This window comes from Montipora capricornis, chromosome 9, assembly GCF_036669925.1.
Source record: "Montipora capricornis isolate CH-2021 chromosome 9, ASM3666992v2, whole genome shotgun sequence".
In the NCBI taxonomy this organism is placed as follows: domain Eukaryota; kingdom Metazoa; phylum Cnidaria; class Anthozoa; order Scleractinia; family Acroporidae; genus Montipora; species Montipora capricornis.
The window spans coordinates 32,181,093-32,199,470 of NC_090891.1; the positions used below are offsets into that span (position 1 = coordinate 32,181,093).

Here is an 18,378-nt window from a genome sequence, read left to right on the forward strand (position 1 = left end):
GAAAGAAAAGGAAGTACAAGAGTTGTCAGCGAAATACGGAAAACAAGCGGGAATAGATTACTCGAAACCCGCCTGTACTAACTGCCACCGGCGCGAAAGACACAACAGGCTCAACTGCCCATACAAAGCTCATCCGTGCGAATCAGCAGAAATTTGTGGAGACCTAAACAAACACAAAGATGAAAAAGATATTCTTTCTCGCGCGGTAAACGAACTGAACACTGCAAAGAAAAGTCTGGAGAAACTGCAAAGGGGTCTATCAACGAAAATTGCACTGAAGAATCAAACAACAAACTCGTTCTCGAGTGTTATGCGATCTCGATTGATTAACGAGTGCAAACCGCGCTACCTTAGTTCTCAAGGGTTTGAAAACTGGCGACAGGTAAACATGGATTTAAAGAAACTTGAAGCTCACTTTAAGGGAAAATCCCCTCAGCTGATGTAAGCTTACTTGAGGCACTGACTGAATATAATAAGAAGATCATGAGTCTAGGTCAATTGAAACAGAAAGCCCAATACCAAGGAAACCCCGTGCGAACTTTGTGGGAATTAAAGGGTATCGAATGGCCCTCGGAAAGCTTTGAACCTCTTCAGCATAAACCTATTGCCTCATCTCTTAGTAACGTTACTTTTAGCAGTCAATTCGAACCGTTGACAGTCGAAGAAGAAGAGGAACAACTGGCGGCTGCACTCAAGGAAAGTACCACTTTCCGCAATGAGGCGCAAACTAATGCCAGCGAGAATATTGCCCAAACACTTTCTATTGGTGAAAATAATAACGAGATTGAGCGAACTCAGGTTAACGATGCTGCAAATGCTCTGCTTAATCTGTCCGAACTGAAAAACCCAAAATAGTTTCTGGTCAATTACGAATATGGGGACACGAAATGTCTGTGTAAATTACCGACTAGAATCTTGTTGTGTTTTCAAAAGGAACGTACTTTGTAACTCTTGAGCTTTTCACATAAATGTGTTGAAATTTGGATACTGTAGCTAAAGAAGTGAAACGTGTTTTCACAGAAATACTAGTATTAAAATTTCATGTGATATTTGTACAACAGGTAAAGTAAACAAACACGCGGCCGTCACGTCGGCAAACAAATCAACTGAGCCGAATGAACGCATACAATATTGCTTACTTATTATATGACTAGCTCCGTGAGCGGGCAAGATGAACCAAATCGCGCGCTCTGATTGGCTACCCGAGCGGGCAAGATGGAGCGATACTGCCCGCTCGGGATTTCTCTCTTGGTCCCGCAAGATCAAAGATCATTTTTTGGTGTTTTAAGTCATATAATAAATCCTTTATTGACCAAGATTGTTCGGTCAAGATGACTGGATATTGGCCTCGTTCTTTTTTTGCGTGTTTATGGACCTCGACTTCGTCTCGGTCCATAAACACGCAAAAAAAGAACTTGGCCAATATCCAGTCATCTTGATCTCACGCTTGGTCAATAACCCATACATCATGTACATTTAATTGTATCCTTGATTACCTTACATTGCACGAACGAACAGCGCAAACGTTGCTTACACATAGCTAGCGACATGCTTTCAGAACCTACAGCCGGTGCTCTCTGTTGGGAAAAGTCGGAAAATATTTCGAAAATGCAAACAATATTTCGGTCGCCAACACGTGCAGTTGGGACAGTAAAACACTTTTTGTATTTGAGAAATGAACTAATTAAAACAGCTACAATATAAACTTATAAAAACCAAACATGTCTTCAGTAGTTACGAGTTCTAACGCCTCGTAGATTGCTACATGAACGTTTTCCCGCAAGAGGCGTCCGAATTCTTCCCTCTTCAACACGGTTTTCATTTTATTGAAAACGTATTCTGCAACGTTGAATTCTGGTGAAAGGGATGGAGTATAAATGATTTGTGCTCCCATCTGCAATAACCATCTTTGCAAAATGTTCCCAGTCTCGTATCGATGTGTGGGGCAGTTGTCAAGTATGATATAATCGCCAAGTTCAATGGCGGGATTTCCGAGTGGAGTTGTGACTTGGCCAGCTTCGGCAAAGAAATTAAGAAAATTTGTAGAATCTGAAGCTCCCTCCACAGTATTTGCGTAAAGTACTCCTTCCAGTCCACACAATAGGTTAAGTGTTACATTTGCGCCTTTCTTATTGCCAGAAATTACTTCAACCGCTGCTTCTCCTCTGAGAGAATTTCCATAAACGGGATTTCCTGTCCCAGTGTGAACACCAGCCTCGTCAAAGAACTTGAGTTTTTCTGGTGGCAAAGCACTCAGAGCATTTAAAAACTGCTGACAGTAAAGAGTGTTCGCAGGGGTAAATTTTTCCACAGATGCCTTTGTTAACCGCTTCCTAGTAAAAGGTCCCTCAGGCAACTTATTCCTGATAGCATTTCCAATCGCTGATAAAGACGTTCCTCCGTCTAATGTGCTATAGTTTTCAAGCACTTCTTTAATCGATTCATACGGAAGGGAAGGCTTCTCCTTTTTAAGAAATTCCATCAACTGTACGTCCTCAGGCTTAAGGTGTGAAGGATTACCTGATTTCTTCTTAGACGGTAAATGTTCACCAGTGGTGCAGAAATTTTGCCACAACTTTGAAACAAACTGATTTGAAACTCTAAACCGATCGGCAACATCGGAATATCTTCCAGGAAAGAATCCTGATGCCGGGTCTCCGCCTTCCGCTATAATGGAGTCTAAAATGCTTCCTCTTAAGCTTTCATCTATGGATTTCCCGCGAATTAGAGTTCGCCCTTTGCTATTTACAGAATACGCCATTGTTCAATCACGCATTGGAATGTGACCATATGGGTTCACATTCTTGGTGGGACAAGCAAAGCCACGTGACCAAAATCGTTGACGTTTGGCGCCGAAGTCAACGGCCACGCTTGTCTATGAATTCGAGGTCTACCTGTTTTGGTAGTAGTGTGAACACTGGAAATTGTAATAGAGTTGAAAATGAAACTTGGCACTGGCGCTGATGCAAATGTCATTAATGCTAAAGATCTTGGTGAGGGGAAGATTTTCCCTACCCTCATTGCACTAATTGTTTTTGGTAACAACACTGTCAACCCGTCTGTCAACCCGTTTTGTCATGCTCGACTGTAAGATAGGAGCACGCCCTTTGGAGAAATTAAAGTTTTCTGTTGTGGACTCTGGTTTGTCCATCCTTGGCAGACCAGCCTGTGAATCCCTCAACTTAATGCAAAGAACTCAGCAAGTTGGTCAAGCAGATTTTTTTTCATTATCGAAAGAGAAGTTTCTGCGAGAATATCACGATGTGTTTAGTGGCCTAGGTGAGTTTGAGAGAGAGTATGGCATCCAAGTGAGACCAGTGGTGGAGCCAAAGATACAGCCAGCGCGTAATTTTTCTTTCGCAGTACGTGATCAGCTGAGGAAAACTCTTGAAAAGCTGGAAAGCCAAGGTGTAATGGCTTCTGTTGATTCTCCCACCGATCTGGTCAATAATCTCGTTGTCACAAAGAAGACGAATGGAGACATAACAATCTGTCTTGACCCCAAGTCACTCAATCATGCTATCAAAAGGGAGCATTTCAGATTACTCCTACTCCAGCAGAAGTCCAGGCCAAGCTTAGTGGAAAGAAGGTGTTTACTGTATTAGATCAACGAAATGCTTAATGGCAAGTCAAGCCATCTTCATATCTTCTTGCACATTTAACACTCCATGTTGTATGGAACGGTCTCAAAGAATGCCCTTTGGAACTTGTTCTGCTAGTTAAGTTATTCAGAAGCGGAACTATGAAACATTTGGAGCCATCCCAGGCGTTCACTGAATAACTGATCATATGATTATTGCTGGTGAGGATGACAAAGATCATGATGGAATTTTGGAGGTGATGGAGAGAGCCAGGTTGAAGAACGTCACGTTCAATGAGAGTAAAATTCAGTTCCGAGTACCTCAAGTTCACTTCATGGGCAAAGTGGTGACAGCAGATGGTCTGCGTTCTGATGAGTCCAAAGTTCATGCAATGGTACACATGCCTCCTCCTCCTGATGGAAAGCTCCTGGGTCTTATCAAGTACCTCGACCAGTACATCACCCGGCCACTTTGGTCTTTGCTGAAAGAAGATGTCCAACGGCAGTGGATGCCTGAACACGAGGCAGCACTACAAAAGTTTCGAGAAGTGTTGACCAGTCAACCCTTGCTTCGATTCTATGATGTAAAGAAACCTGTCACAACTCAAGCAGATGCATTATCATCAGGGCTTGATGCCTGCCTCTTACAAGAGAACCAGCCGGTGGCTTACGCATCCAGCTAGGGTTTCCCAATTGTAAAGGAAACACTTGCCATTTGCTTTGCTGCGGCAAAATTTCACCGCTATTTCTATGGAAAGCACTGCGAAATTCAATATCAGACCATCGTCCTCTCGAAGTAGTTTTCAAGAAGCCCCTCACAAAGTTCCACCAAGACTTCAACTTATGCTTCTCCAGCTTTACAGTTATTCCCTCTGTGTGACCTATACACCAGGTCGTCTCTTGTTCTTCGCAGACACTGGCACGGGTCTATCCAGAAGCTCAGGACACAACTGAAAAGCAATCGGATGGACGAAGAAATGGAAGTTACGGTCCACGAACTGGTAGCTGACAAACCAGTCAGCGACCAAAACCTAATTCAGCTGAAAGCAGCGACAGTTAGCCCGAGACGCCCCAAGCGCTACTCAGTGTTATTCATGAACGATGGCCTCAACACAGACGTCTGCTCGCCCATTTTGGAATTACAAAGAAGGAATCCATGAAACAGAGGGAATGCTATTTCGAGGTGGCGCCATTGTATTCCTGGCGGCAACGAAGAAAGAAATCAGGTTCCTTCTGCATGAGGCGCACCTAGGAATTGAAAAGACCAGGACCCGTGCTCCCAATGTGGTATACTGGCCTGGCATAAATTCTGACATTGAAGAGATGGTTGCTCAGTGTCCAACGTGTTTACGCTATCGAGCAAAGAATAGCAGAGAGCCGACGATTGCTCATGACATTCCTCATCGCCTTTGGGTATAAGTGGGTGCTGACACCATGACTCTCAAAAGCAAAGATTATTTAGTCGTCGTTGATTACTACTCGAAGTTTCCTAAAATTGCCCTTCTTGAGGATAAAGCTGCAGCTACCCTGATTTTGCATCTCAAGTCCATTTTTGCTGGGCATGGCATCCTAATGGAACTTTTCAGTGACAATGTGCAATTCAGCAGTGTCATTTTCAAATGTTTTGCACAAGAGTGGGGAATCAAGTTGATTCGAAGCAGTCCCTGTTATCCGCAGGCCAATGGACAGAGAGAAAGATTTGCTGAAGAAAGTTGGTAATGACGGGCGCGACCTATACCTAGCTCTTTGAGAGTACCGTGTCACCCCTTTCACAGGCAGTGACTTCTCGCCTTCCCAGTTGCTCTGCAGTAGACAGCTGAGAAGTAAATTGCCCTGCGGATCTGGCTTTCTGTGTCCCCATGTTGTCCATGGTTACCTTCAACTGCAGGAACAAAAGCTCAAGCAGATGACGTATTACAATCGAGGTACCAAATCGCCACCAGCTCTTAACCCAGGAGACGTCGTACGAGTCAGAGTTGGAAATGAATGGCAACCTGCCACTGTCACTGGAATTCATGCAAGCCCGCGCTCGTACAGTTGTGAATCATCACGGTAGAGAGAAGAATCGGAATAGAAGACAGTTGCTTTTTAGGAGCAAGGGTGGCACAGTTGGTTAGTGCGCGACCTTGGCGCATGAGGTACTGAGTTCGATCCCTGGATCTCACATCCTTGTTTCGACTTCTTTCCTTTCAGTGTAGCCTAAGTAGCTTTAAATACCCATTAAATGGAGCACTGATGGAAAGAGGGGGGTAAAATGAGCGTACCTTCGGCTTCCTGGGAGAGTACTCTCTAGAGAGTAAAGGAACTTCCGACGTTAAATAACGTGTACCTTTACCTCTACCTTGCTCAAGACTCGTGACCGGTCTCTCCGGTCTCCGGTTGGCTCTTCCGTTCCATTCTCCCAAGTCCAGATGCAACCAGAAAGACAAAGTGCACGTTCTCCTGCCAATTCCCGAACCCCAGCGTTTAAGAGTTCTTTGCCACCTTTTCAGAATGATGGTTTCTCGGAGGCCAACTTATCTCAGGGACTATGTATGAGACGTAACAGGGGAGATGTAACATATTTACTGTTTTAAATAATGCCTTTGAGACTGGGACAGAGTTTTCATCATCTTATTAAATCATGCACCAGGCATGCGTTGTGTTCTTACTAAGATGGCGGACTCTTACATGTGTTTTGCCAATCCTGTTGGATCTGTTAGTCTGAGAAGACTACTGGGGACATTTTGTGACGTTTAGTATTTTGTATTCCTAGAAACAAGTGCTGTAGGACATATCTCCTAACACCAACTTTGGCGAGCTATTTACAGCTTAGCTCTCTGTATTGCCGGATATCAAGTTTTTTATTAATTTATATCTATCCATCTAAAAGTCTCAAATAAAAAAGGCCAAATAAAATTTCGCTCAGACATGAGAAAGATTAATTATTCATAAGGTTATTAGCCTATCGGAGTGCCCCAATTTGGTCAGGTAAATGAATCTTTATACCCGATGAAAATGTAGATCAAAAAACGGCTGAGTTAATTACGGTAGTTCAAAAACTGATCAAGACACTGTGTTTATATATTTTACTCCAATTTATAAGACTTGTTCAAGCCGCAATGACTGGACCGATTTAAAATGGTAAGGCAACCCTATTACAGAATGCATGGAGTGTCGGATTCAGCTTGGTTCACTGTTGCAGTCTCTGCCATCTTCTCCCTTACCCTTAGAATAATTAAAGCGAAAATGGGCCTCAAAAATAGGTCCGAAAAGTAACAACAACAACGTTATTTGTACCAACAGTAAAACAATAAATTTCAAAATATTACAAAAATAGAAAGGAGTACAGGCTACCTAAATAACCATAGGGGCTAAAGAAATAGGACAGCCACACTCTGGTGATTAAACTAATATAAATTAGGTCAGACGCACACATATACGCACACACGCGCCAAAACAAACAACACATAAAGGACTGAGGAAAACAAAATGTCAAAAACAACGGGAACCCAGACGAATTATGATGTTAAGATAATGAGAATTTTTAATAGTTTCCAATAAGAATTTGCTTTAGGTTTTCCTTTCAATGTTTGAGAGGAAGAAGCTTTAGGTCATCACTTATATCATTCCAGACTTTAGCACCCTGAAAACGTATATTAAAAATTCCATAATTGGTTCTGGCTTTCGGAATTGCATAAGTCATTTTGTTAGATAATCTGGTATTATAACTATTTACATTCCTAACAGGATTAAAGTAATGGTCAAATACAGGAGGAAGGAGTTTATTATGAAACTTATACATAAATACTGCTAGTTGAAGGGCAATAATATCAAACAGCTTAACAACTCTTAGATCTTTAAATAAAGGACTTGAATATTCATTAAAACTAGTAAAAGTAATTATCCTTAAGGCTTTCTTCTGTAATATAAATAAAGGTTGTAAAGTTGTCCGATAAGTACCGCCCCAAGCAATTATGCAGTAATTTAAAAAAGGTTCACTAGAGCATAGTATAGGCTAAGTAGTATTTTGGTACTTATGAAATAACGGAGCTTAGAAAGAATGCCTATGCTTCTCTTGACTTTTTTAGAAATATAAGTAATATGAGTCTTCCAATTAGCATTATAATCTATGTAGACTCCAAGGTATCTAATAGACGTTTCTTGTGGTAACATTTGATTGTTTATAGATAACATGACCTGTTTAAGCAGTTTCTTTGAATAGGACGAAAAATGACAAAATTTGACTTATCAACATTTAATGAAAGTCTATTTGCACATAGCCAAGTATGAATTTTCTCAAGTTCAGAATTAATCAGACTTTCAAGTATATTTATATCCCTATGCTGTAAGAATAAATTTGCATCATCTGCAAAAAGATGAAAATCCAAAAGCTTTGAACAATTATGAAAATCATTTACATGGATGAGAAATAAGAGTGTCCCAAGCACTGACCCTTGGGGCACACCACAAGACACTGGTTGAATGTCTGAAGTAACAGCACCCAGGGATACAAAACTGTGTTCTGTTGCTCAAATATGAAGTAAACCAGTCCTTAACAACGCCTCTGATACCAAAGTAATCACGTTTTGTGAGTAAAATTTGGTGATTAACAGTATCAAAAGATTTGCTATAATCTAGAAATATTCCACAAGAATAATCATGGTCTTCGATTGCCAATTGCACTTGGTCAATTATGCTAAGAACTGCATGTTCAGTTGAATAGGGAGAGCGGAATCCAAAATGTTTACTATAAATAAGTTGTGTCTTATCACGAAACTATCTGCTTATATATACCGGTAAGCTCTTCTAACAATTTATTCAAAATAGAGAGTAACGAAATAGGTCTATAATTGTCTAAGGTTGTCTGAGAGCCCTTCTTAAAGACTAGACTGACTAGACTTACTCTAGCCATCTTGAATTTCTCAGGAACAATTCCAGTAAGAAAAGATTGATTAAATATTGACTGTAAGGGACCTGATAATTCACACTTAAGAATCTTTAAAATAAAAATAGGAATGCTAGAAGAACCCACAGCTTTACTAATATTAAGTTCAGCTATTTCGTGTTCAATTTCATTTTCAGCCACTGGAGACAAAAACAAGCTATCAAGAATAGGAGATGACATGAACTCCCTAGCAGACTGGGAAGAACTAGGGATAGAACATGCAAGATTAGTACCTATATTAGCAAAAAAGTCATTAAGTGCATTAGCGATTGGTTTTGGGTCAACAATTTCATGATTATCTATCACTATTTTGTTCACTGTCTGATTCACTTGGGTTTTAATTTGAATAATTTGCTTAATTCCATGCCAGATTCGTTTGCCATCCTTTACATGAACTACAAAAAAATTATAATAAATTCTCTTAGCTAATTTGATTAAGAGATTCAGTTTATTCCTGTAGATTTTAAATTTTGCATGGTAGTAGGTAGATTTTGTCTTTAAGAATTTCTTAAATAAGCCATTTTTAATTCAAATAGAGGTCTTTGTGTAGTAAAAAGTACGTAAGCAAAGTTTTTGGTCGTTTAAATGTATATCGACAAGATACTTTAAAACAGACGATTTACATCGTTGTAATAACTGGAGAGGAGTGACCTTATTAAACGTAATAGTAAGGTCTTTTGCAGGATACTGTCGGAGCGGATCAAAAGAGGTGTAGGCAAGACGCTGACACGAGAGAAGGCTAGATTTAGACCGAAGCTAAGAGAGGTGCAATTGAACAGATCATTATTAGGTAAAGGTAAAGCAAAGGAAAGGTCACTTTATTTAGCGACGACGACGACGGTTGTTCCGTCAGCTATGAGGCTGGTGTCAATGAGAACCGACGGTCTGCCCTTTATCCCCCCACCCCCCCCCCCCCCTCCCCATCAACCGTGGTGCTTTGTTTTATGGGTATCTTATATAATTTTCATCGTATTTATACACGGTATCAATTCATATGAATACAAGTAAAATATGCTCTTCCATCCAGCCGTGTGTTTACAAAAAAAGGGAAACTCTTTTTATCGGATTTCGTAAAATGTCATAAATCACATCCGTAACGCAATCACAACAGTTCCGGGTCACATAATCGGTTTGACCTTAGGTATGATAGCAACCTGGAACTAGTTTGCTAAGATAGGGACCTGGCACAAGTCGGCTCATGTTTGTTACGTTTTCCTCATCTCGCTTTCGTATCATTGTGTTTGTATGCGACACGAGTTGATCTGTGTTAAGACCAGTAGGCCATTTCCGAGTTGCTGTTTTGGCTCAGTTGAAGTGAGTCTTGGTGCTGAACTATTGAAAGGAAAAAGAGTTTGACTTGCATAAGAATACGCAACTCATTTCCATTTGAATGGTTGTGCACCCGGACTCGATTTGAAACTGAAGCATGCAGCAACTCAGAAATGGGCTATTAGACCAATGTCCTTGCATAATGAATGCACCGCGCACCGGTGGCTCAGTTGGTTGAGCACCGGGCTGTAACCGGGCTGGACAATAAGTCTGACCGGGCTGTCACCGGGTCGTGAGTTCAACTCCGGCCGGACCAACACTCAGAGTCTTTAAATAACCGAAGAGAAAGTGCTGCCTTTGGGTAACTACATCTGCAAACGGTTAGACTTTCAAGAGCCGGAGGTCCCGTCTCACAGCTCCTTGTTCATTAACTCTATGGGACGTTAAAGATCCCACACACTATTCGAAAAGAGTAGGGCATGGAGTTCCCGGTGTTGTAGTCTGACCTTTCCAGCATGTGGTCGGCTTGGCAGGATTAGCTTGAAGGGCTTCTGTGTGAACGAGACTACAATTGAGTAAAAAAGCCAGAAGTCACAGCTGAAGTCAGGTTACTTAGCCAAGTGCTGGAGCCTCACTCAAAACAAATTCCCATTTAGTTACGATTTAAGTTCCCCTGTAATACTCAACACTGTCATTTTGAAACTGCAGTGAAGTAATCTGCGAAGTTAAATATCCCGGGTAAAATCCGGGGGAGGGGTTCTTCCTTACACTCTATCTTTGAAATTCACTAATGCAATAAACCATTTAAATTCCAAATCCAAGGCAGAGACCACAATCTGAGATCGATGCAATTGCTTGAAAAGCAACGGTACAACAAACAGCTTATTGGCTTCGACGTTAAAGAAAATATAATGAAACGGGTTTATACGTTTCACTATCACATGGAATAGATTAGTTTCGTTACAGCTTACTCCAAATAGAAGCCAGAATAATATAAAGACACCGTTGCCTCTAAATTTCATTTTGTATTCATACCATGTATTCACTTCATTTTTATCTTGAATTCAGCAAAAACTGCAAGAACTTCACAATCATGTGCGGAAGTATAGACTGCACAACCTCGTTTCAAGGGTCACGTTTCAAGTAAAATATAGAAAGAAGGTTGTGACTTTAGCTTCACGTGACCCACGGCAACTCGAGTATTTAGTTACCAAAACTCGGAGTCTTTTTAAAATGCTGTTTTGTTGGTCTACAGAGAGTCAGCGCTAGTTCACGAAGAAGATGCAACACTAATGCATCTTGAAGTAAAAAACGTTCTCTAGTTAAAAAAGGGTTTAAAATATAAGCTTTCGGCTAAAATCAGTCTATAGCCTGTAACGAATGAAAAAAGTTAGCGCGCGGATGGAAATATATACGAAATGGAGTGCGAAAAAAGTTTTTTGTAAATTAAATACAACAAATGTGTGAAAAAAGCTAAGAAATAAAATGTACATGAAGTCTAATTACAGTAAAATAGAGTATTGCCTAGGCAACGGTTTTGAGTTATTTTCCGAATCAACGGTTTTAGCGGTATGATTGCCCTTGTCAATAACGCAAGGATTATCAAAGTCAATGGAGTGATTATTTATTTAGCCAAGCATGGTTAGCAACATTTGAGCCCTTTGTGTAGTTTTCAAGTTTCGTTGATGTTCCTTTTTACGGGTTTGGAAGCATCTTCCGGTTTCTCCTATGTAGTTCCAAGAACAGTCTTTACATGGGATTTTATAAACAACCTCACATTGAAGATCTGAAGGTTGTCGGTACTTTGGGGATGGGAATTCTTGTTGAAGAGTTTTGAACGGTTTGTTGACGACGCGGATTTCATGGTTACGGAGTAATCTTGTAAGAGGTATACGTATCCGATGGTTCGTTCCATTTGAAAAACATAGAAATCAGTTGTTCTGGTGGAGGCACTATAGGTAGGGGTGGCTTCTTGTTGAGGATGGTAGAAATAACAGACGACTTACAAGAAGCCACCCCTACCTACAGTGCCTCCACCAGAACAACTGATTTCTATGTTTTTCAAATGGGTCGAACCATCGGATACGTATCAGGGTTAGGCATGCCTCCCTAATATCAGTGGCGGCGGGTAGCCATTAGCTTCTAATGCGGCCCTAACGTAATTGGTTTCACGAGTTTTTTCTTAATGACTGCTGGGGAGATTGGATGCCCGGAACAGAAGGATCGAGGCCGTACTGTTTTATATCATGGTGAGAAGAGAAATCCAAGTATCGATCTGTGTGTGTTGGCTTCCGATACACATCAATAACGACAACACCATTTCTTCTGGAGACCCAAGGTGTCTAGGAAGGCAATTTGATCATTGTTTTCAAGTTCAATAGTGAAAGAAATTTCGGGGTCGGAGGCATTTAGGGTATTGTGAAAGGAAGAGACAGAATCCTTCTTAATGATCACAAAACTGTCATCAACATATCGCTACCAATCCTTGGTGGAACTGTAGAGGTATTAATAGCTATTCTTTAATCACTTCCATGCAGAGATTGGCAACAATAGGGCTACACTAGACTGCCCATAGCATAGCTGTGAATCTGCTTGTATATACATAATCAACAAACAGTTCAAAACTCTTCAACAAGAATTCCCATCCGTCCCCAAAGTACCGTCAACCTTCAGATCTTCAATGTGATGTTGTTTATAAAATCCCATGTAAAGACTGTTCTTGGAGCTACATAGGACAAACAGGAAGATGCTTCCAAACCCGTAAAAAGGAACATCAACGAAACTTGAAAAACTACACAAAGGGCTCAAATGTTGCTAACCATGCGTGGCTAAATAATCACTCCATTGACTTTGATAATGCTTGCGTTATTGACAAAGGCAATTACCGCGTTAGAAAAACACTAGAATCTTGGCGGCACAGCTAAAACCGTTGACGCGGATAATAACTCAAAACCGTAGCCTAGGCAATACTCTATTTTACTGTAATTAGACTTCATCTACATTTTGTTTCTTAGCTTTTTTTACGCATTTTTTGTATTCAATTAAAAAAAAAAAAAATTCGCACTCCATTTCGTAGATATTTCCATCCGCGCCAGGCCATTTCACGCGAGAAGTAAAGAAGACAATTCACGGTTCACGAAAATTTTCTTTACCACCCTCTTTTTTCTCTATGAGCAGAACTTCTGCGATTACATGATTTAACAGATACTATTGTTTGCAGTTTCCATTGATTTTGACGTTTTTTTTTGACGGGTTTCTAATGAAGCTATCAGCAGCTTGAGGTTGAATTTATTGCAATTTCTAGTAAAGTAATTGTTGCATATTTTTAACGATCATCAGTTGGTCAATTAATGGCAATGTATCTTTTTTCCGTAGTTTTTCCCTTTTCTTTTTGTTCTTTAGCTAATTTACACGAGGTCCCAGTATTGGATAACTATATTGAGTAATATATGTGGCGCGTAAAATAAAGTTTACTGAATTGTGATATTTGGAGTTGATTCTATTGAGTCTGTTGAGTTTTGTATTTTCTCTTGATGGTATGCGGCCTCAGGCAGCATGGATGATTGGCGTTAAGCTGTTTTAGGTAGTAATATTGGAAAGCATTGAAAATAAACAATAATAAAAACTTGTTCTACAGTACTTCCATATCGCCCCCGCACAATTATATACTTTGAGCTTTGAGAGAGTTACATGGAGAAATGACCTCTTCTTGTTGAGTTTTAGAGCACTGTCCGGTTTTTCATCATGGAAAAACTCTTACGAAAGACCTGCAACTAAAGTTGATTCCTTCGAGACAAGTCGTCTCTCGTGACGTCAAAAGTGTTTACCAAACCCAGCTTAATGCGTTGAGGCTCTTCAGCCCTCATCACTGTCACCAGGAAAAATCTCACAATTAAAATATATTATACCCGATTCACTCGACCAAAGTATGCAAGTGCTAAGCTACTGGTTGAAAATGAAACAATGACGTTATAAACACTTTGATTTTCGCTGAATCATCTTTCTGTCCACAGGCGTAGGTAGTAACAAAGCTGCTTTGAATTCTTCAGTGTCCTTTTTTTTTGCAGAATCATTCTAATGAAATTAATTGTTATCATATTTCTTTCCTGTTTAGTTTCCATAGCAATTCAACTTCTTACTTGTATAAAGAAAAAAGGCCACTGCAAAACTGAATCAGTTCTTATTTGATCAAGTTTGAGACAAGGTAGCCAATCCTTTAGCCCAGTGCTGGTAAGTGATTTATTGAGAAAGTATCGATTGTTGGCTTTTTTTTGGTCTTCTTTAGTCACTTTTAGTTATCCAGGATGATCTTTTTAGAACTGGATATCGGCCTAAATTTTCTAGTCATTGCCGAGCATACGTAAAAAATTAAATGTATATAGTTTGAGATCATTTTCCACGGAAATTATTGATATGAACTCGATTCCGGCCTCCTATTGACAAATGCTAAATCTTAGTACTCACTAAGAAAAGACGATTTAATTTCCAACTAAATATGTCTATATAGTGCTGTTAAATCAAACTAACCGAACTTAAAACTTTGACTGCTGATTTGTCTTAATCTTCCTCCAATCCTATCTGATTTTAATATATTTTGAGAAACGTTCACTTTGTGGTTTTATCATGAAGTCAGTGCTACCAAATCAGTTCAGTGGCAGTTTCCAATTAATGTGATAATCAATCTTCGTTTGACGGGCTCTATTCCAGACCTTTAGTACTTCATTGAGGTTTGTAATGCTTGTTGCATTTTGTTCATCATTTATTCAAGTTTTCTGCCATTTCGGTCAATTCTCGAGCTGATCTAACCACATTGCTTTGCTCGGCTTGAATCCATCGGTGGCCTTGACAAAAAATAGGCACGCATTGCGTACCTGTGGTAGTGCAGCAAGACGGCGCTTTATTCCAGAACTGTCAATTGAGGAGCGTTTTGTTTTCCAGGAGATTCAAGTTTTCTTTGCGTAATATGTAGCTTTAATAGTACACGATATTGTTTTGGTACCGTATATCATTGTAGTGCCATGGCAGATGTGTTAGCTAAATAGCCCCCTGAGAAGACATGTGGTTACTAGTAAAATACTAAACCCAGAAAGATTGGAGAAAATAAAAGAGAATTGAGAAACATTGGCTTCGAGCCTGACACGTTTATTATTTTTAAGTTCCCTTGCAACTTCTTCATCACCACAAGCCTCTGATAGCTCTTCAAGACAAAGTTTCACTGAGGTTAATCCCTGTCCGGCGGCCCGGCGGGGTTAGTGTTTAGATGAGTGACCTCAAAATATGCGACTTTCTGTCAGAAACAAAGGACCGAAAATTCTATTTTAACGCTCAAAAAATGCGAACTAAGCAAGGTGCAGATTTTTTTAGCCTGCTTTATGCAAAATAATTATAAATATTGATTAGCAGATATACACTTTTTAGGAGGAGCAGAAGGAAGTTTTCGGGAAGTATCGATCGACAATAAAATATTTTGCTATCAACAACAAAATTTGCGTCATGAAAACAACATAAATTTTGAACCGCGAATGTAAACAGTTGCTATCAGCGAAAGAGATTGTGGAGGTTTTTGCTACCTTCAATTTTATCTATTGTACAATTGGCTGCACAAGTAAATCGCAAAATCGAAAGTGACGTCGATTTCAGCGGCCGCCATGATCAAGTTACCTTGAGTGTTTATTAACAACTCGCGAAAAAAGGCAAGACACCTGGTGTTTGTTTTTTTTAGTTTGCTTTTTTTTCTTTCAAGTGTTATAACGTTTGACAAGAAATGTGCAAATTCAACACAAAGATCACAATTACCTAACTCTTGAGGTTGACCATTGTTTCCGCAAGGTCAAAAATTCACTCTCTTAGACGAGGTTATTTATCACCAGTTAATTCCATCGTTTTGGAAATAGCAGTTGCTTTATTATTCATCAGCGTCACAAATTCTTGCCGATTTTGGGGCTCATTTGTTGAAACGCAAGCACCAAGCACGCTTCCAATCGACCTGTCTATTTTCGTGAGTTATGCACGCGCTGCGGGCCTATTGTCACCACGGACTTACAATCTTACGCTCTCCCACTCTTACACTCTTGCAACCCGGTGACATTTACAGTGCACTACCACAAAAAATACTGAATCAATCAAAGCAACTGCCAGCATCTCGGCGCCAAGTCTTGATAAACCTTTTTTATTTCGTAGTGTTTTCTCTGAGTATACTGCGTTGGATCCATAATACACTAAAATGATTAATTATCTTACGTTTTCTTTTTCTGTAATTTCAGTGGAACATAAAACAAGAAATGGGCATAATGTGGGCATTGTTGTTTGTAGTAGCGACACTTATTCACGCTGTTAGTGTCACAGCTGTGCAAAATGTCGGGATAGAGATTTACAGGCTTGATGTGACCCAAGATGTCACACTGGAACGTGCAAGCACAAACTTTAACTATTTGCAGTATCTCATTGTAGCCCAACATCCAGGATTTCCGAACAAACGATCCCTGGTGCAGTTTGAGAATCCGCCTACGACTTGCAAACATATTGCAATTGCCACGATGTTCCTGTATTACGAATATTCCCATAAGGCAAGCTATGCGACTGAAGAAACTGTCCCTTTCATTAATCGGATTTTGGAGCTGCATTTAATGAAGAAGTCCTGGAGAGAGGCTCAGGCGACTAGCTCTCATCGCCTTTCAGGTGTTGCTTGGTCATCGCCAGAAGTTGGTCTGGATGGTACTGATGCTGAAGCTAATCCAGTTGGGGGAACAGTTACAATATCCCGCTCTACCCCAAAGGGTTTCGTGAGGTTTGATGTCACCGATGCAGTTAGACGCTGGAAATACGGAACGCCTAATTACGGACTAGTAATTCGCGCAAAAAACGAAAGAGAAAGAGGCAGAGATGTCCGATTTACGAGTAACGCCAGTCCTGATAAATCTAAGCACGCCTATATTCTTTTACAATGTAAGTCAACCCTGCCGAAGATTTATATATCAGCTACTCAAAAGCCACCTTTGTAAAGCAGTTAGCATCGCTTCCCAAGTTTAATTTTAATTTTAGTGCGTGCGTGCGTACAAGGAGAATTTCCCTTACGGCGCCTTTGCTTCTCGCTCGCTTTCACGTGTACTCCCCACTGGACAGCATCGCATAGTTGATTATCGACCCGGCAATTCATATATTAAACCACTTATGGAATTTTTTTTTCCAATTTTACTTGACTTTTGGCACTCGTTGATAACGTCGAAAATTTTCCGACAATTACACAACGATATTTAACAATTATTCAATGAGTGCGCGTTGGATATGAGATGATAGATAGCCAACGAGGCGCGTAGCGCCGAGTTGGCTATAATCATCTCATATCCAACAAGCGCGAGTGGAATAATTGTTTTATTAAAAACGACCCCAAAATATAGAAAACTAGACTACAATAAACATAAAAAGGCTCAAAAAATCACGCGTATGCTTGCTGTGTTTGTAGATCATGGTATAATGGCTCATAACCCATGATGGCTTAGCCAATCAAAACTCTCGAATTGCATTATCCAATGATCCAGTTTTTAATAAATAGAGGATATTACATGGCCGCGCGGAGATACGAAATTTCTCTTCTCGTGTTGAAAAATAATTCACTCGTTCGCTGCGCTCACTCGTGAAATATTTTTCAACACGAGAACAGAAATTTCGTATCTTTAAGCGGCCATGAAATATTCTATTTATTATATAAACACCAATGAAATACTAAATAATTTCACGAAAGACATTGAAAGGCGCGATTTTCATATGTAACCATAGCAACAGTCATCTTTTTACGCGTGAAAATAACATGTTATCTTCACGTGTGAAGATATCATGTTTTCGCGCGAAAGCTCACTCGGTATATATTTCATTAGTGTTGATATAATAAATCTATATCTAAAAGGGCCGTTGAGGATCTGAGTACATCGCTCACAAACAAGATTCTCCAGCAAATAAATCAAATAAGGAAGCTTGAAAACAGGTAAACACTGGATATTTCCGTCTATTTAGGTACTGCCAATAACTGAAAATCTTGACTTTTTTGAAGCGTTCCTTAACTTCAATTCAATATGCTTAGTTTAAAGAGGATTTCATTTCATTTAATTAACTTGAATTGAAATGAGCGCGCATGAATCTTTTGACTTGTACTTAAAAGAGGGCTACCCCGGCCGGTCACCATGCAGTTGATCTTGTAGTCACAACTTCTACTTGTCAACATAGTTTGTATGGAACCACAATCCGACAGGATTCCACTCTGTGACTGAAGACGATGACTGAGTTCGCATTTTTCCCTTTTTCTAGCCGAAGGTGAAAAAAATCATGTATCTCAATTGAAATTATCAAAATAATTGAAGAGCAATTTTTCCATCACGGGCAGTGCTCAGTGCTCAGACCTACAACACCCTTCCGAGAATCATTAGACAAGTAGAGACGTTCAGCAAACTTAAAATAAAACTAAACGACCGCAGTACGAGTTGCCTTTATAACTTAATATATTGCATAGTTGTTAACTTGTTTTAATGTCTTTGTTTTTGTGTTGTGTCAGGGCTCCATTTAAATTAGCTCTGCTAAATTGGATGCCCCTGGATAAATCTTGAATTAA

General features: G+C 39.9%; 1 protein-coding gene and 1 long non-coding RNA gene across 3 annotated transcripts; one reads left to right on the forward strand and one right to left on the reverse strand.

Moving 5' to 3' along the window:
- Positions 1-1,693: 1,693 nt before the first annotated feature.
- On the reverse strand, positions 1,694-2,761 carry LOC138017527 (uncharacterized). The gene has a single exon (XM_068864590.1). The coding sequence runs from the start codon at positions 2,759-2,761 to the stop codon at positions 1,694-1,696; it is 1,068 nt and encodes a 355-aa protein (XP_068720691.1).
- Positions 2,762-11,434: 8,673 nt separating this feature from the next.
- LOC138015739 (uncharacterized) lies at positions 11,435-18,378 on the forward strand. 2 transcript variants are annotated; one of them, XR_011125628.1, is made up of 3 exons: positions 11,435-11,616; positions 13,891-14,006; positions 16,040-18,378. It is a non-coding gene; the product is annotated as an uncharacterized lncRNA (long non-coding RNA). The 2 variants fall into 2 exon arrangements; XR_011125629.1 differs by lacking the exon at positions 11,435-11,616 and adding an exon at positions 11,868-12,278.

Coding starts and splice junctions, on each gene's coding strand:
- LOC138017527 (XM_068864590.1), bottom strand. CDS start 2,761: ATGGCGTATTCTGTAAATAGCAAAGGGCGAACTCTAATTCGCGGGAAA.